General features: G+C 44.1%; 3 protein-coding genes across 3 annotated transcripts; 1 reads left to right on the top strand and 2 right to left on the bottom strand.

Moving 5' to 3' along the window:
• Positions 1–8781: 8781 nt before the first annotated feature.
• DFL_009259 (uncharacterized protein) lies at positions 8782–9067 on the bottom strand (the record flags this gene model as incomplete). Its single annotated transcript, XM_067639116.1, has 2 exons — positions 8782–8875; positions 8931–9067. The coding sequence occupies 2 exons, from the start codon at positions 9065–9067 to the stop codon at positions 8782–8784; spliced, it is 231 nt and encodes a 76-aa protein (XP_067486937.1).
• Positions 9068–10992: 1925 nt separating this feature from the next.
• On the bottom strand, positions 10993–12283 carry DFL_009258 (uncharacterized protein; the record flags this gene model as incomplete). The annotated part of the gene is made up of 2 exons (XM_067639115.1): positions 10993–11924; positions 11983–12283. 2 exons carry the CDS (start codon positions 12281–12283, stop codon positions 10993–10995), a joined length of 1233 nt encoding a protein of 410 aa, XP_067486936.1.
• A 3197-nt stretch (positions 12284–15480) lies between these two features.
• On the top strand, positions 15481–19261 carry DFL_009257 (uncharacterized protein; the record flags this gene model as incomplete). The annotated part of the gene is made up of 3 exons (XM_067639114.1): positions 15481–15490; positions 15563–19087; positions 19152–19261. 3 exons carry the CDS (start codon positions 15481–15483, stop codon positions 19259–19261), a joined length of 3645 nt encoding a protein of 1214 aa, XP_067486935.1.
• Positions 19262–20135: the final 874 nt, after the last annotated feature.

The following is a 20135-nucleotide window of genomic DNA, read 5'->3' as shown; positions in this document are numbered from 1 at the left end:
ACTGTTTCAATACGTATTGAACACAGCAGTATTAATACGGTACCATGACGAAATATGTCTTAATACTGTATTAACTAATACCTTCCTTCCGGCATAGGTCATATGCATCTTGAGAAGTTGATCGGGAAACAACAAGAATACCTGCCTCAGTATATAACTTCAGCTGGGCGCTATACAGCATGTCGTACATAGATACGAACTGCTCTCAAACTCGAAACCTAAAGAATCCAAGTTAGCAGAACATTCCTCCCTTTGTATTGATGGTGGTTATGGTCAACTGGATACCTTAATAGTACTCTGGAGCTCATAACAGCCTTGGAAAACTTCCAGATCGACCTGTAGGCTCTCCCAGATTCACGATTAAATTTTGCAAGCACTTGCACTTGCGAGACTGGAGGAGGGGTCATGATTTGGGATCCTCATAGGAGTCCATATTATATTTCCCAATCTGCCCGAACAAAATATATCTTGACGAAACGCCAAACGAAAGGTCTTCACTGTGATGTTTGACACTACATCAGCTAGACGGTTAATTTGACATCGTGGTATATATGTACTACCAGTGTATATATATGTAGATTCTGGCTTGGTTGTCGTGTTAATTTGTTGTCCATAGACTGTGGATTTTGGTGGTTATAGGATATGGTAGAATCTAGAAAAGAAGGACGATATTTATATGAATAAGTCGTATTGTAGTTCATACGGGTTCAAACTGTAGTGATCTATGTAAGATCTCGTGAGTCTGCGTTTGATTGTGGATCTATATCTATATATCCTGATCCTGATATCCTGATCATGATGGGATTGACGGGAGTTATAAAGCTCAGCCCACAACTGAGGGGGCGCAGAAGTGTGGGCCTTTAGTCAATCAAAAAGTAAGTTGCATTTTCGCGACAGAATATCACGTAAAAATGTTTTGTTTTACGTTCGCGAACTTTATTGCTTTTTCAATCCGAAATTTAACCAGTTGATCATGCATCTCAAAGTCTGGGGCCCCAAAATGAACTTTTCTAGTTCGCCAAGATGAGCACTGGATAAAAACCAGCAATCCTAGCAACAACACAAAAATTCTAGGATACATAAAATCCTAGCGTCTAAGACTCAAGCTAGGAAATTATGACGTCACTGTGAGGTGTCACAGTTGAGCAAAAGTGCAAAAATCCTCGTCCTAGCATCAATTTTCCGGAAATTCAGGAGGTCCTAGAACGGAATGAGGCTAGTCCGCAGATGAGTACTGATACATACATGGCATCGGCTCGAGCTGTAGCTCAAGCTTGAAAACCTGCAGGCGACCATCCTAGTCCAACCGCAAGTTCTATCCCTGACTGAACCTTGAGTGATTGCACAACGAGGTTAAAAAAAAAATAAAAAAATTCTTACCTAGGTGATTTGAAATCACAGCATAGCATCAATCGTAGGTTACTCCCCGTTTCTATTACCGGCTTTGTCCACGGGTTTATCCAGAGACCTGTTTCTAGCGCTGGCCGGTCTTTGGTGAGCCCATTTACAAGCCCGTGGCGCCTGCTCTGTAATTCAATCTGTGGGCGTATTACCTTGAGAAAAAAAAACTAGCCCAAAATTTCGAATCGGTTGCACGTAAAACCTAACGGCTGCATTGATCCTCGGTTCCGAATTCTCCAGCAAGAGCGTATATGCAAGTCACATAGATCCCTGCGATGCCCCGTCACCAATTTGTTCCAAAACAGGCAACTCCACAAGGAACTAGGTACCTAAATTCTAATGCCTACCCCTAACATTGCATTGAAAACGTTGACGTTGGTCCCCTGTAACTTGTCCTTTCGGTTATCTCGGATTTCCGTATGATATCAGCCATCAGCAGCTTGGTTGAGGCAACGGTGTACTCCGCTTAGAGCTATATACTTAGGACCTTAATAAGAATACTTCATGATTCTGGGACGTCAACAGGCTCCCGCTGTTTTAAAAGTTTAGACATCCTTTTGATAAATTGCTTCCTAGTCGACGTGGACGTATTGAATCATTGTGTTTTAGTTACGCACCAGTGCTGTCTCGTAATGAAAGATTGTTGAGCAGTTGTGCACTGCTGGTGTATAGTACTTAACAGTCGATAGACACAAGACGGGTGCTAGACCCGGGCAAAACATATTTGTACCCAACATGCAACGCTGTTATGTTTTGTTACGAGATATCGAGGCTAAGTGTAGGCATGTGAGTCGTAAGGATCTTACACACACGCACGTGTTAGCACCAACTAGTGAAGCCATTAATCCTTCTATGACGGGACGGCTTCGTTGCCCGAAATTTCCGCGTTTTTATAGTATGATATTGTGGTTTAGAGCAGCTGTTCTTAACACAAATTATATATATTCATGCTTTTAGCGCGTGATGATTTATGACACTAGAGCTAGGCTATCGAAAGGAATATTAGTTTTATAGGAAGTCCTGATTCGAATGTGATCTAAAGAACCTACAGCAGGGTAGCAGAACTTAAGACATTCTAGAGCTAGTTTTGTAGGTTTGGTATGCAAGTATACGTAAGGGCTTTATTGAGGGAGAAATTTAACCATACTGGTATATATACCTATAATTCTAGAACGTATTCTTCTTGGCAAAGGTTTATAGAAATGTTGGTATTTTGTAGGCAAAATGGTAGTCCAAGATCGGCTTAATGATATTCAACGTGACACAAGGAGAACGGTAGTAAAGTTCTGTTCGTATGATTGCAGTTGCGGTATCGTTGCACAATGGCCTACCTATAGACCTATATGAGAAAAAAGTAAACTAGGAATGATAGAACGGTGTTCTGTTTTGTGAGATCACTGATTAAGAGATTTGATTCTTTTAGAGAACCATTGATAGATACAAAGGATTAGTATGCTCCGTTAGATTCAGTCAATGATAGTGCATTGTGGTCTGTTTACCTCACGATTTGTAGCTGATATTAGACATCCGTCGCGGAAGTTAGCTCTGCCATATATTAATTATGAATATAGATAGGTGTTTGCTGGGGTATTTACATTCGCAACCAGCCTACTTCGGACCAAAAATGTCAAAAACCTGCGGTTTGTACGCGATAAAAAGGTTTTTTTTTTTTTTGAGGAACTGCTGATCTAGGGCTCCAAAAGTAGGCGGCAAGTAAATAAATCCCACCGCTATATGCAGGCTATAGGTGAAGAATCAACAAAGTTACGGATATATTGTTTTCTTATAACGTTACTAGCCGAGCCGGAAAGTTCATATTGTGCCGGAGCACCGTTCTAGCCTCTTGAGCCCGAAGATCGTGGTATCCCTATTGCGGATACGCTCAGTACACAACCAAAGCATGAACATGATATCGGGTAGGATGTTTTACAAAACAAAAGCGGCAACGGATCCGAGTATTCTGGAGCCGTACTGTAACTAGCCAACCGGTGGCTAAATAGAACTAAGCTACGCGTATACGCAAGCAACGTTTTACACTCGTCTCAGGGCTTCATCCTAAAGGCTAGCCATGGAGCTCTACCTAAGTACTTGATTAAGTACCTATACATATAATATGACCCTGAGGCTTAGTATCGTGCTCAACTGTTCCTTAAGGATCGCGTTATCATAGATGTGAAAAGATTTGTCATGCTACCTATGAGCACAGCCTCTTTGTTCTGAAATGTCCTAGCTTGAATCAAGTTGGTGGCACGGTAGTAACGCGGGGCATTGAGGTCACGAGATCGGGTGGGTTGGCTACACAAAGCCTAGTCATCCAGCGAAGGTCCCTTTGACGAGATTTTGCGTTAGGCTTGGCACACTTCTTTTGCGTTGCTATGTTGTATTTCCACGTTCGTTCATGTTATCGTGTGGCACTCCACAGCCAGGACTATGGGCTTGCTGAAGCAGGAACGGGTTAACCTTAGCGAATATACGATACCCTATCATTCATTCAGTGTTTTGTTCCGCTCTTACGGTTCTCAAGTCATGCCCACAAAAAACTGTTAGAAAGTAGTTCCCTCCATATTACCGAAGGCTCGGACTTACCGAACTAACGCCGGGAGCCTGCACGTGACCATGACTTAGGCTCGCAGCCATTAGGATTAATTCGGATTATGAAATCTCTCCGTGTATATAATGAAGCCCTCGAGGCCATGGTTTGGCCCATTATCGGATTCCATTATAACCACTCCTACCTTGTACCTATATTCTAGTTCATATCATAGCTATTTTGACGTTTTATAGACAGGCTTGTAGGCATGACGGGCACGCAGGCTGAATTCAAGACTAAGTAGGCCCGTAGACGCAATGATTTTTATAACTGAATTAAAATTAGGTTTTAGGTGTGATCGATCGCCCCACGGGCCCTGTTTTTTTCCTAGACAGGTACCGTAGAAAGGTGCTGTTTTCTGGGCCGGCTGTCAGATCAATTTATAATGTAAAGGTCGGTCTTGAATGGAGGTTCAGAATAATAGGGCCATTTTCAAAAGGCCTCTATAATTAAGACGTCGTATAGACATATCAACATCCTGAAAACTACATCGAATTGAAAATTCCCTTTGGTAATCCACTTAGGTAACTGGCGAAGCTAAGCGCGATAAAATGCCATTCCGAAATTCCATGCGCGTGTCCATCTCCATCTATACAGGTAGAGATTAGTATACAATGCCAAAAGCAAGTGCAAGTAAATCAAATCTTTTCGCCGGCCATGCCTCGTCGCCAAAATGAAAACATAAAGCCATGGGCCGCAATATGCATATATATACCGCTAAACTTCCCCCCCAAAAAAAAAAAGGAAAAAGAATCCGTCTCCACCGGGGAGGGAAGCCAGACATATGACTATTTGGTACAGGTGCATTTGTGGTTTTGTTTCAACGCCTTCCTCTTCCGGGTCCTTCAGGCTTTTAACTCTTTTCTCCAACTCAGCAACACGTTTAGCGAGATTATAATTCGTATTTAAGCTGACAGCTTCCAAAACTTGAGAAGTAGTCTTGATTGATCGTTTCGGTGGACTGAGTTTCTCGTTAATAGACGAGGGTGGGCAGATTGGTGCCGCGATGTCGTCGGCCATGGTTTCCTGCGAGCTGGGGTAAAGGAAAAGCGAGTTAGTCGTTGCCTGGGATTGTAGGGTTACCGGTGTCGATGCCGCCGTAGATGTCGCAGTTGGTAATTTTTTGGTAGATCCAGTACATCGTTAGCGCTTCGGCACTAGTGGTTGCGAATCGGTAGGCATATCAGATGGCACAGGGGAAGCGCGGAGCCTTTTAAATTTTGTAACCGCAGGTCTATTCTCATCTGCAGCCGCATGTCCAGATTTACAGTTTCTGATATGGGAATTCAGGTTGTCCAATCTTTCATTTTCATGTTTGCATTCATGAATATGATTTTGGACATTTGTAAGCCTTTTTGTTGTGGTCGGCTTGCATATGTTCGTCGAGTTTCCTCCGGTCCGTAAATGTTATGGGACACTCAACACCTGAATAATCTTTGCAACAATATTCGAACTTAAAACCTTTGACTTTAGGATTTCTAGGTAATTTTGTTGGGTGGTTTGTGGCCACGGAGCTCAGAGTTGGTGGTTGGTGTCCGGCCGGGTCTCCGTTCTGAACGGATGATGGATTGAGAGAAGAGCCTGATCTTGGGAGATCCCAAGCCAATCATTTAATCCGGCAACGGCTGCACTAATTTTCGGTACAGATTGGAGGAGTGGCTCAGCAAGGTCTGTAGGGCCAATTTCCTTGACAGCTTCTGGAAAACCTGGCTGAGACTTAGCATGTGCCATGCGTGGCGGTGGACGTTGCAAATGACCGATAGCATGGCAATTGTAAGATTTATATACCTACGTTGACGGTTCTCCGGACCGAGGATTAAGTTGTCAAAGGCGTACAAAGGTCTTCTAGGTGCATCTAAAGTGTTTATTATGTTTGAAGGAATGTTCGCTAGGTCAACGTCTTCCCGAAAAATATCGACCTCGTCAGAGAAGCTTAAGTCGTTGGATGACAGTGAGGTTGGGGTTTGGACTGAGGTAGTCGCAACTGTCAGATCGAGAGATGGTCTCACCCCATGAGAGGTATTATGGATAGAAGATAGTGGGCACTCTTGAGCTTGGTTCATGTTTATAATGTGTGCCATAAGTTCGTTGTTGGTAGTATTGATTAGAAAAGATACGATGATAGTGTAGGTATATATAAGTAGATAAAGTATACAAGGTGCCTCAGGGTCGACGACCATATGAGAGTATGATACAACCAATGCAATGGTATAGTATATTTGATATATTACTTGGTATTGTATATGTATGTAGTGATGACTGGTGATGGCTAGGCTTGGTGCAGTGAATGAAAAGAGAGGAAGACCCAGAGGGTTAAAGGGCGTTGGGGCCATTATATTATGTACAAGAGATAATAGTGAAAAGGCAAAGCCTAGTGGATGCACCAACATATCTTGATGGTCCTTAGATGGCCTGGCCTTTGGGTTGAACAATATAATGAGGAAGAGGACAAGAAGAGGAAGAGATGAAGTTATACTCATGAAAGTTTTCATCTAAAATGGATTTGGAGTAGGAGCTTGAAAGAACGTCAATATTTGGTAATGTTGATTAACAAGAAGTTTGTTTTGATATCAGTTTATCACACTGCAGCAGTGGAAATATTTATACAATCGGCCCATCAGAAAAGAGCCATCGGCCTAGGTTTTAACATGAAAGGTAGGCCTAGGATTCCAGCATCTAGGATCAGGTTGTATTACTTAGATTGGTTCGATCAATCAGAAAGCAAGCCAAAGCCTAGTTACCTCGCATTTCCCAGACCTAGGAAAATAATTCAAGACGGGATATTAAGTTTCCTACTCGCATCCACTCTAGGTCGACCGGTCAAGGAAGAACAAGAAAAACGCAGCAAGAGGGGCTTGGTTTGTGCGACAGATTCGGATTTTGTTCTGCAAATTTGGTACTTGTGCTGGGGCTTTGGCGCCGAGACTAGTACCGAGATATGGAGATTTGCATTGTGCAATGGGCGGGAGTGTAACAAAACCCAATCTAACGAGCTACTTCAGCAACCACTCCGCTGCAGGATATAGTTGGATCTGGATTTGGCAGTACTCTAACTGAACTACCAGTGTACCTACAGGCCTATTGTCGGTAATAAAATAAATAGGTATTACAATTAGCAGGCTTTTTGGCATATATTTGGCAAATAGGCGAACTCGTAGCGCGTAGGAGGTCAATTCCTTACAACCTCGGGGGACTATTTCGACAAGCAGCCGCCGCGTTTTGTAACAATAAAACAAATTAGAAAAAAAAAAGGACAAAAAATTTGTAGGAAAATAAGTTTCGGAAGTTAATGGTATTATCAGAATCGAAAAAAAAATTTATATAGTGTACACACGCACGATATAGTCTTAATATCGCACTAATAGAGTTTTAGGACACGTGCTGTCCCGCCAAAACGACATGTGTTCTATTGTATCGACTATTTATATTTGTCTCGCAAACCAAACTATCCCTGGCCTCCGCACTATATTATGTTAGCTATAGGGAATAGGCAGTGACGTGGCCATCGAATTTGGTGTCGACTGTAGCGCTATAGCATTGGAAAGTACTACAACTAGGAAATAATTGAAGTCGTTCTTATAGTATTTGAGGCCTGTCCTAGCCATGGGTGTGATCACTCAAATATAATTCCAGTATCTTCATATCTTCTGCCCACAAAGCTCACTGGCCAACCTCAGTTCCGTGGTATTATATCCTGTACTGCAAACATTGTAAATATTACTGATTTCTTTAGAACCCCGGGTATCTTCGTGTGTATGTATACATAGTTACAAATCAATCACTAGTATGCCAACATAATTAACAAGTAGGCAAGTACGCATGCATAAGTTAGTAGACGGGCAGAGAGTAATTAGGCCAATAGGTCAGGAAATAGGCTTATAGACTAGCAGATCAACGATGATACAAGTAAATTCACCGGGAAACCTTTAGGATGAAATTTACTATAGGCAAAAAAGAATTTGTAAATTTAGTTGAGGAGGATCCAAGCGCAGCTTACTAAATTTATGTTAACATTGGCCTCGTACCCATGCAGACTCCGCTAAGCGGTCACATAAGCGGCCACACTTCTTATATATAGCCCCCAGTAAGATTATATGGCATAAAATAGTAATAATTTTCATTTTGCCCCACAAGCTATGCCATTCGGTTGGAATTATCTATTCTTTCTACATAAGTGGGTAGCTCCAAAATCCATGCAGATACAATGCTAGCCACGAAGCCGGCAGCCGGCAAACACGCCATTTTAAAGCTACATGCGCGGCCCATCTCCGTATTCACTAAATTAGAGCGCTAAAGAAACTACCCGTAAGTCAACTGTTCTTTCACGCTAGAATCCGATCATAAAATTCTTAAACCGCCATATACCACTAAACTCCGCTCAAAAAACACCAAACAAGACAAAATTGACCACGAAGCCCCATTGAAGAAGGAACGTATATATACATGACGATTTTTGATGCGTGCAATCGCGGGGTTGTCTAGCCGTAATCCCATTTCTAGTGTTGCCTTTATACATAACGCCCTTCAGCTCGCCTTCAAGTCTCAATTTACGGTCTCCGAGTCTCTATAGATCCAATTATCATCTCGTAGTCTCGAATTGTCATCTCGAAGTCGCGAATTATCTGTCTTCTGAAGCCTAAGTAAGTTCCTCAGGTCGGTGATAATTTGGGCCTCTTTATTGTAAGTCTTGAAGCTAATAAAATTCTTCGTGTGAAATCTGGAAATCGAACTGCTTTGGCATGCTTGGGTTCCCATTCAGAGGCGAAGACGAACTAACTATCCCCATGGCGTCATTGGATCCTTGCGGGATGGGGCAAGGAAAAGGCGAGCTGCTCGCTGGTTGGGATTGGAGAAACATCAGCGTAGATGCAGCCGATGTCGACTCTACAGTTGGTAAGTCCTTAGTATAGCTACAGTAGTGCTAGCATGTTGTTCGCACCTCTGTGAATGCAAACTGGTAGGTTGAACGGATGGCGCAGGAGGGATGCAGGCTTTTATTAGCACTGGGTCTAAATTTACAGTTGCTTCGGTGGGACTTGATGTTCTCGTGTCTTGCGATTTTATGTTTGCATCCATTGTGGTGGATATAGATGGTTCAGCGAATGGAAGCATAGGTGGAAGCATAGGTTGGAGTATGGTCACACGTGATCTGTTGCATTTTTTGTTCTCAACACTTCTTGGCGTTCTGGCTTCTATAAATCGTTCTCACCGTAGTCATTCTTTTAGAGGTCTCTTTTGTCAATAAGCAAAGAGTCTGGCACTTAGGCATTCAGTTCTTTTTATCTTATTATGCTACTTTATATATGCTATCCTGTCGTATATATTATTTACAATGCAACCAGTTTCTACCGTCCAAATCATACTACTCTCTGCATGCTTCCTGTGTATAGCTGATGGGGCAGCTAGATTGCTGCTTGGCTCCCGGAGCCCATACCATAACCTCACACCATGTATATAATTTGGGCACTTGTAAGCCTTAATATTATGTCCGACTCGCAGATGATTGTCGAGATTCTTCCTATTCGTGAAGGTTTCAGGGCACTTGGGGCCTAAAGAATCCTGATAATAATAATTCTTACTCTTGGTTTTCGGACTGCTGGTTGATTGTATTTGAAGCTTTGTAATTAGGCTTAAGGCATTTGGAATGACTGATTCCTGGTATCTGGTTACATCCACGCCCTAAATGGATAACAAATAGAACTAAAATTTCCCTCAACAGGTACTAGCAAATCTGCATGTGGCCGAAACTTAGCCATATATAACGCTAAAAGTTGCAATAATATTAATCTATAACATAGCGGTTAAGAGGCCTATATATCTATATATTAATAATATTTCCAACTAAAAATAAAGCTGGAAAAGACATCTAAAGGACTCCCAAGTATAGTCGGACTGTTGTCGACTAGCAGCTTAAGAATAGTAATCAATAGCTAATTTTCTTTGCAATCGACGAAATTTAGCAGTTGCGTGCCTCAAAACTAGGTCACTTGTACAGCGAAAGTTTATATACAAATCCGCAACATTGAGGGGAGTGATTGTCACTAACATCAATTGATTTTGATTCGGCTTTTAAAAATATAATAGCAATTAATGCATGATTTAGAAACAGCAACAAAAACAGCAGAATTATTATAGCCGACGGCCGATATTGCATCCGACCACATTCGGTTACCTAATTACGGGGTTTCTCTTAACTTTGAATAACCCGGTTATCTGTGTGGAACCATGCAGGTCAATATATTTTGCAATTACATTGCTCATAATAAAATCACGGTGCGAAAACTATCTTTGAATTCTTAGTATTTCATACTTCGATATAACAACCCTCTTAAAAAGTGCCAAACGAAGAGTTCGAAAGCGGTACCACTAGCTTTTCGCGACTAGACCTCTTTATGCCCGATTGTTTTTGCCCCGCAACGAAGGCGAAATGCCTTAGTTATTGCTGTCCGCCACATCAAAATCGAACCTGCCTATGGAAAAGTTGTGTCTTTTGCCTCTGCATTGACGTGATTTAACATAAACTTTTTCATGAGCGACTTAAACTTGACTGCTAGAGCGGCGCAGGCAACTCCTGGAGTGGTGAAGCGCGACAACTGCGGAGCTCTATTGTCGGCGGAGAGTTAGCCGTGCAACTGTGCAGTACTAGTCAGTCTAGATTATGGTACACGAAGACACTATCTCGTCTGCTAGCACCACAAGATCATCCCGGTCCTTCTTGTGGTGGTATGGCAGGTTGGGGATAGCTTAGGTTCTGGCACATAGACACCAAATTATCACTTAAATTATGTATATATACTTAAGTAAGTACCTACAGACTTATATACCGAAGTATACATAACGAGCCTCGCTCAAACGCATAAATCTACACCATATCAATTCCAAATAACTCCACCCCATACAATCGTGAAGATATCAAACCGCGAGATGCCGCTAAACTACCAGAACCAAAAGAAATTCAAACCACGCTAAACGCTAGATAGGAAATATCTATGTATGCAAGATCATTTTTTTCCATTCACAACCTTAAATTTTGTGAAAACATGGAAGGACTCAATCAAAGATTTACATCTAGTTTTGAGTTTCCCGACCTTTTTTGTGAGTCTGTCCACCTCCTCTCTAAGTTTTGCATTCTCGCGTTCCAGAGCGGCCCTCGACAGCGGCCTAACAACAATATGGGTTTCGGGCTGGGAAGAGGGGACTTGAGTGTTGATAGCAATCGAATTACCATCTCCCATCGATATAAAGGGTGTCGTCGTGTTTATCAAACTTGATTCTCCACTCTGGATCTGAAATGAGGGTAGGAGTGCTGCTATCGTAGCATCAGGTGCAGATGTATAAAGCATAGGGTGGGTTTCGGTAGGTTGGGGTTGTATAAACAGCACAGGTTGCGAATCTTTTGAGAGGCGTGAGCGCTTTAGAAGCTGTGTCGTAGTAGTAGTAGAAGGAGAGGAAGACCGTTTCCCGCATTTGCATCTCTTCTTGTGAAGATTTACATTGTCTTTTCTTGATGCTTGATAGATGCAACCAGTATTAGGGCACGGGAATGCCTTTAAGTTGTGGACTTTTAGTAGATGATCCCCGAGCGTTCTTTCATTGGTGAATATCTTATCGCAGTTGCCCTTCGAAAAGTCTTTACAAGCCTTTTCTAAGGGCTTTGACCGTCGGTTGGCTGCAGGCTCCCTTGTCGGGTTTTTAGGAAACGCGTGTGGAGCTTGCCGTTGCTGCTGAGGTAACTTCGGGTCTTGAGTAGTAGGGGATTGTAAGATATCATTGGTGAGGGCCGAAGCCTGGTCTTGGGCACTATGGGCCTGAAGAAGGTGATTATTGATATCTTGGATAGGGGGAGGAGAGTCTGGGTCTCCGGGCCTCGCAAATACAATACTAGAGCCTTCAATGACCGGTCGTGAGCCTACCTGGTCTTGTGCCCAGCAGTCTATCCAAATCTTAGTACCAATTCTACGTGGCATCAAAGGTAAGACATGGGCACCTACCATTATTGAGAAATTGGTTGAAAAGTACATCATCTCCAGCTATTTGTTCGTGCACTGAGGATGGAAATGCGACAGTATCTGGATGTAGCCAATTTACCTCCGGAGCAAGGCCTGCCCTTGGAAGACTTGAAGAAAAGCTGTCTCTAGACTGGTCTTGGGTACAGTTCTGAACGTCATCCACGTTAACTTGTCGCAGGCCGGGATCGATAGTATTGACCCGGTTATGTGACGGCTTTTGCATAAAGTTACAGGAGTTCGCATTATCAAAAATCGAACTAGCAGACGAGTGCTCAAACCCCATGGTGATATATAAGTAAATCGAAGCACTTATATAAGTTAAGTACTTTAGAACTTAAGTAGGTAATATAATAGAGTTAAGTGTTAAAAATTAAGTATAATCAAGCTATATGTCGGCGTTCGTGAAATAGGAACATAAGTGTATGTTTATGTGAGGAGAGAAGGGCTTCGAGCGAAAAATATCAATCAATGGAATGGCAACGTGATAATGATAAAGGAGGAAGCCTTCGAAGGCCGCAGCCGACAACTAATAGTTCGACGTGACGATTGTGAGGGGGGATGCAACGCCCCGCGACCTTTATAAATTTCAAAACCACTATCAACGCAATCCAAGAATGTGAAGCTTACTTGGTCCAAGGTTAAGTGACCCTCAACCCCAGTCGGTCCTAACTTTTGCCAAGACCTCGCGCTGTGGCAAATTTCCCCCGGTGTCCAACGCGACTAGCTTCTTGGCAACAACGCAGTCAGCAAGGCCTTCACAACTGCTCGCGGATGGGTCAGGCCTTCACTACCCATGTCATGAAATTGTCATGGCCGTGAGGTGTGCGGCCCCATTGTGAGACGCCAGACCTGCTTGGCGAGTGTCAGTGGAACACAACGAGGAACAGTCAGCATACTTTATCATGAAAATGAGTTGGTGATCAAGTTGCAGCTTGACATTGCTCTCTAGAAAATTAAAAGTCAATAAAACAATATGGAGTTTTGAAGAGCGCTCTGTTAGAGCTGTTTTAAAATTTAAACGTTTTATATAACATGAACGTCTGACATCTTAATTGCTTTAAAGGCTGTTTTAAGACCTATTTGAGTCCTAGAAAACAGTCTATACTTAGCTTTTCGGCAGCATTGCGTATACATCTATGAGCTGCTTTCGAATCCGATGTCGAGGAGAGAATCAAAGTGAATAGAATATTCACTTTGGTCGTTATGTTAATGATCAATTTTATCCGTAAGTGCCTAGAGAATTTCCGTTGATGTCTAGATCGATTCGTACATAGATTCTCTGGCTTCACAGTCGAACGCTGAGAGTACACTTACAAGGGTAAATTAAAGCACCAGATCTCTTCATCGATGCATTTGCATTGACCATACCCTGACTAAACATTTATCACGCGATGAACGTCGTATATTAGTTATTCCTGCTTCGCTGGGATTTGCGTAGGCTCCGATTCCGCCGTTACTATGAGATACAGTAGGTGAAAAGAAAGGTCCGGTTCACCAATTGATCTCAAGTCTGCTCTCGTAGACGCTCCGTATAAGTAGGCTGAGATGATAGAGCTAAGTGGATCGATATCCTTCAGTGATGTTCTTCTTTCATGCTGATGTTTAGATTGTCATTCTACTGGAGGCCACGGCGGAGGCTATATTTATAGCCTTAGGAGTTTGCAACAAAGCCTCGAAGTGAGGGTGCGGAAAGTCCTCTTGTCTCAGACTAACAAATGCACAACGTACCAAAATGGTAAGGAAGGTAATTCGAAATTCGCAAGCGAGGTTATCCTGCCGAGGATACGAGATAAATTTTGACGTGCATGATGTGTAGTCCTATGTTGCTCTTCGCGTTCAAAATATAGACAAGGCAACGCACGCTTCGGAGTTTTCCAGCCCACAACGCGAGCCTGATATCAAATCCTAGAAACAACACGATAATCTAGGATTCCTAGGCCAGGATGACGTCGGCGTCTCTGTATGGTGAGTAGGCAATTCATGAAAATCGCAATCCTATTCCTAGTCCGGTTTGCCACCGAAACCTAGAATTTAGGACTCCTAGAAGATGTAATATAATCCAATAGCGGCTCTTACATAGCTATTCCGCGCGACGGAGAATTCGCGAAATGATCTACTATCATCCGTTCGATATATATTGAGATTGACTCGGAGACGCTGACCAAATAGCTCCTACGGACAACTGGGTTACCTATTGGCCCGATGTTTTGCATGGCCTAGCCCATCGAACCCTCTGAAATATAGGTATATTCACGCACTATGCTATAATGGATATTTCTAGGGTGTATAGGTCCACAGCCGGCCTACTTCTGACAAAGGGCGCCAGAAGTCTGTGTGCCCATACAAGAAGGATAGACAAATTGCCAAGATGCTCATCTTTCAAAACTAGATAATAACAAGAATATGTCTTGCTGTTGAAGGCCGCTATGGTAGATATAGGGGATCAAATTTACTGTCATGTCATCATGCATGTCCACGAGGAGTTTGACGGGAGCTACTATAGGCTTATAGTACGTAAAGCCCGATAAATCAAATCTTGAACAATAACTACTTTTATTTGGGGGTCATATTTCTATCGCGTCGGAAAGGATCCTAGGAGCCACGAGTTGGGCAGGACAGATCTGTAGAACAAAAAACTCCTCTCAAAAATGAGTCTTTAGTCACGGATACATGCAGCACATTATTGTGTGAATATGATATTGGCCAATTGAGTGTGTGTGATCTTTTACACGGAAAGAGGGCAGCTGGATCCGGGCAATCCAGAGCCCTGTACAGCTCAGGCAACGCCTTGTAAGTACCAGTCTAGATGTTTCGTACTACTATAAGCGTTGGCTATGGAGCTCTGCTGGCTCGGCGTATACAATATGGCGATGTAATTGGGCTCGACTAGGTATCGTCTGGAAGTCTCATAACCAATCGTCTGGCATACGTACTAGACTAGGGATCCATCAATAGTCAACCCATCCTAGAGGAATCGTCTTACAATAGACATGAGTGATTTTTCGCACTAATGAGTTTAGTCATACTACGTACTACGGGGAGCTTTTAAAACTTGTTCCTTGTTCTGAAATGGCTTGTTGTAGACAAAGTTGTTAACGTGACGAAGGACATGGCCACGAGATCAGGTGGACGGGTGGTAACACAACCAACTAGGCCAAGGCTTTTCGAGGAGATCCTTGTGCGTTGGGCTTGGCGTATCTTGTTGCGTTGCAATGTTGCAGATTTAGTATCACGTGATTACATTAGTAAGATGCGTAAGTCTTAGGCAAATTGTAGGCGAGCAAGACAAAAACATCACCATCGCGACGACACATCTTAATCACCATTACACGACCCATCGACCTCCACTTGGCCGTCGGTACACATCACTAATTCCTTTCGTTTTGCTCCTTGTGCGATCAGAAAGATCGTCGAAGTACTAATACTTTCCCTCAGGGGCGCCGTACCCGTCAGGTCGCGCGTCGACACCATCTCCCCATCATGTCGGACAGTAAGTTCTGTCACCACCTTGCTCTCGAATTGACGTATAGCCACTTGCTAACTTGGGATAACCGTAATGCAGGCGATTTCGAACAAGTCAAGCGTCTCCAGCAGGAGCGTAATGCTGCGAAAATAGGTTCAAAGCGCGCTCTCGATGCTTCGACTCAGCGTAAAGATTTCTCTACGAAGGCCTCCCTTACCGACAACTTCGATAAAGATCTCTATGGCGACTCCAATGGCGATCGATATGAAGGTTACAGCCGAGAAGTCGTCGATGAGGATGAGGAAATGGAGGATGCTCAGGGTGAACGACGACTGGTTGGGCAGTATACCGCGACGAAGGAGATGATGAATGAATTTATTCGTGATGACGAAGATCCGCTAGCTGGAAAGACAGAGGGTAGCAGAATCATGGACCGCGAAACAGATTATCAGAAACGACGGTTTAATCGCGGACCCCTGACGCCTACCCGTGCTGATGCTTTCGCGAATAACCGACAAGATGGTGGCGAGGATGGAGGACGCAGTTACCGCGAAATTATGGCCGAAAATGACTTTGAACGCGAAAAAGCTCGAGTTCTGAAGGCTATCGAAGAGAAGCAGAGACAAGGCGAAGAAGTCGACGCTGACGAACATCAAGCTACGCTCTCCATCAAGGATGCCGACGCGAGTGCGGACAAGGAAAACGCCCCGGAAGGCAGACGGAGGAAGAGAAGGTGGGATGTCTCGACGACGGATTCTGCAAGTACAGCTACTGAGACCAAAGCAGAGGAACCCAAAAAACGTTCAAGATGGGATGAGACACCTGCGCCTGTTGCTCCTGGAGATGCTCCGAAGCGGTCGAGATGGGATCAAGCGCCCGCTCTTGCTCAAGCTACTCCGGTTGGTAATCAGGGACTTGTGACTCCAATGCATCCATCTTCGGCCCCGGCTGCCCCGGTCGTTCCATTCGGTGTCGATTATGGCCGCAATGCCCCACTATCTGACGAAGAACTCGATGCTATGCTTCCCAAGGAAGGCTACAAGATTCTCGAGCCACCAGCAGGATATATGCCTATCCGTACCCCGGCCCGGAAGCTGCTGGCTACTCCAGCACCTATTGCTTCCGCTTCCGGTGTCGGTGGCTTCATGATGCAGGATCCTGAAAATGCTAAACTTCTAGGCAAACAACTTCCTACCGATATTCCCGGTGTTGGCGATCTCCAATTTTTCAAACCAGAAGATATGGCCTATTTCGGAAAACTAGTTGAGGGTGGTGACGAGAACGCGATGTCTGTGGATGAACTCAAGGAACGTAAAATTATGCGTCTCCTTCTCAAGGTCAAGAACGGAACCCCTCCTATGAGAAAGACTGCTCTACGTCAGTTAACGGACAATGCACGGGCCTTTGGTGCTGGCCCTCTTTTCAACCAAATCCTCCCGCTTCTCATGGAACGAACCCTCGAAGATCAAGAACGTCATTTGCTCGTTAAGGTTATTGACCGTATCCTCTACAAACTTGACGATCTCGTACGACCCTATGTCCATAAGATTCTCGTCGTAATCGAACCCCTTCTCATTGATCAGGATTACTATGCGCGTGTCGAGGGACGAGAAATCATCAGCAACCTATCCAAAGCAGCTGGGCTTGCCCATATGATTTCCACCATGAGACCCGATATCGATCACGTGGATGAGTATGTGCGAAACACTACTGCGAGAGCATTTGCGGTCGTTGCTTCGGCGCTTGGGATTCCTGCATTACTACCCTTCCTCAGGGCTGTGTGCAGGAGCAAGAAGTCGTGGCAAGCTAGGCATACTGGCGTCAAGATTGTCCAACAGATACCTATCCTTATGGGTTGCGCTATCTTGCCACATTTGAAAGGATTGGTCGACTGTATTGGACCAAATTTGGAAGATGAGCAGGCGAAAGTTCGAACAGTAACGTCGCTTGCCATCGCAGCGTTGGCGGAGGCTTCCCACCCTTACGGTATTGAGAGCTTTGACACTATCTTGAATCCCTTGTGGACAGGAGCTAGGAAGCAGAGAGGAAAGGGTCTTGCCGGGTTCTTGAAGGCTGTCGGATATATTATTCCTTTGATGGACGAAGAATATGCCAACTACTATACGGTGCAGGTGATGGAGATCTTGCTCCGAGAGTTCAACTCACCGGACGAAGAGATGAAGAAAGTTGTTCTGAAGGTCGTCTCGCAATGTGCATCGACTGATGGTGTTACCGCAGCCTACTTAAAGGAAGAAGTTCTACCAGAGTTTTTCAAGTGCTTCTGGGTTAGAAGGATGGCGTTGGATAAGAGAAACTATAGACAAGTTGTTGAGACTACGGTCGACGTTTCACAGAAGGTCGGAGTCTCAGAAATTATCGAACGTGTGGTAGATCACTTGAAAGACGAGAGTGAGGCGTACAGGAAGATGACATTGGAGACTATTGAGAAGGTCATTGCGGCGTTGGGAGCGGCGGATATTGCGGAGAGGCTGGAGGAGAGATTGATCGATGGTGTGCTCTACGCTTTCCAAGAACAGACAGTGGAGGATGTGGTTATGTTGAACGGGTTCGGAACCGTCGTCAATGCGCTTGGTACACGATGCAAGCCTTACCTCCCCCAGATCGTCTCGACAATTCTGTGGAGGCTGAACAATAAGTCTTCGACTGTTCGACAACAGTCCGCTGACTTGATCAGTCGTATTGCCATGGTTATGAAGCAGTGCGGCGAGGATGCGTTGATGGGAAAGCTTGGTATTGTGCTCTATGAATACCTTGGTGAAGAGTACCCCGAAGTTTTGGGATCTATCCTCGGCGCTCTACGTTCTATCGTTACCGTTGTTGGTATCAACTCTATGCAGCCGCCAATCAAGGACCTTCTTCCACGTCTTACACCAATTCTTCGAAATCGTCACGAGAAGGTACAGGAGAACACTATCGATCTGGTCGGGCGTATTGCAGACAGAGGGCCGGAATTCGTGTCCGCCCGAGAATGGATGCGCATCTGTTTCGAGCTGCTTGACATGTTGAAGGCACACAAGAAGGGTATTCGTCGTGCAGCCAACAACACATTCGGTTTCATTGCCAAGGCTATTGGTCCACAGGATGTCCTCGCTACGCTGCTCAACAACTTGAGGGTTCAAGAGCGCCAGTCGCGTGTGTGTACCGCCGTCGCGATTGGTATTGTTGCCGAAACTTGTGCACCGTTTACCGTTCTTCCCGCTCTGATGAACGAATACAGAGTTCCTGAACTAAACGTCCAGAACGGCGTTTTAAAGAGTTTGAGCTTCTTGTTCGAGTATATCGGAGAGATGGCGAAGGATTACGTTTATGCGGTTACACCACTGCTAGAGGATGCATTGATCGACCGTGATCAAGTGCATAGGCAGACTGCAGCTAGCGTGGTTAAGCACGTGGCTTTAGGGGTCGTGGGATTAGGGTGTGAGGATGCAATGATGCACTTATTGAATCTGTTGTATCCGAACTTGTTCGAGACATCGCCGCACGTCATTGATCGTATCATTGAAGCTATTGATGCGATTAGAATGGCGATTGGACCTGGTCTAGTAATGAATTATGTGTGGGCTGGATTATTCCACCCGGCGAGGAAGGTCAGAACACCATACTGTACGTTTCCCCCTTTTCACCCGATGTCTGTTCTTACGGCAGATGCTAACGATTTAAACAACAGGGCGACTATACAATAATGCGTATGTCCAGTCCGCTGACAGCATGGTTCCATTCTACCCCAACCTCGATGAAGAGAAGCTTCAGAGGCATGAACTTTACATTATGGTCTAATGCGAGCGATTACTCTTTGTTTTTGCCTTTACCCTTTTTGATGTATTCCCTTGTTTCTCTTCTGTTGTACACTTTTTTCTTCTTTTACCGGTTCGTAATATATGCCTATTAAACCGACAAATACTCTGCGGCTAAAGGCTGGGTTTTTTTTACCACCAAAAAAATTGCTTCCCCCCTGCTTCCCCCCTACTTCCCCCGTGTTTTTTTTCTTTTACTGCGTTCATTCTCTATTGATATGCATTTCATGGAAAGAGACAAAAATAGGCGACTTTGCATCTGTATTATTAGGATACGGCGGTGAGGTGAATTTAATATTCGAATTTGAGCATAAAGTACTTGCGCTTAAGAACTACAAGTTTCTTGTAGTATTCATGGCCACAGATACTCATTCCAGAGAAGAGTCGAGGTTCTAACACGATAACTCTGTAATGATCAAAACAGGTATAAAAGAAGACTGGAAGATGACCCAAAAGTCCCACGGATCCCTTAAAGATAATTGATCGCTCCCAGAGCCTGCACTCCGATCAAGGCTAAATTGATCGATCGCTCGCTCGAAGTTAGACATGCAATATGTACAATTAATCGTTGTAAACAGTCCACATTGTTGGCGCCCTATACAATGCCTCATGCTCCCCATTTCCATCATATAATGGATCTCTAGCAAGAGCTAACCGGTTCTTCGTTTCGTCGCCAACCCTCCTCTCCCAATAACTCTTTGCCTTATTTGTACCCCATTAATCAAAAACCCATATAATCTAGCCAAGTGAATGACATCTTGAATACAATATTCAATAATGTCCTCCCTGACAGGCCTGTCATGAAAGGCACAAATTCCATCTGCTGATGCGAGAATAAGGTCGCCTTGGTATCTGGA

Source organism: Arthrobotrys flagrans (assembly GCF_004000055.1).
Source record: "Arthrobotrys flagrans strain CBS H-5679 chromosome Unknown unitig_1, whole genome shotgun sequence".
In the NCBI taxonomy this organism is placed as follows: domain Eukaryota; kingdom Fungi; phylum Ascomycota; class Orbiliomycetes; order Orbiliales; family Orbiliaceae; genus Arthrobotrys; species Arthrobotrys flagrans.
Note: the sequence above shows the minus strand (reverse complement) of the source record. Positions and strands in the feature narration are given on the sequence as shown.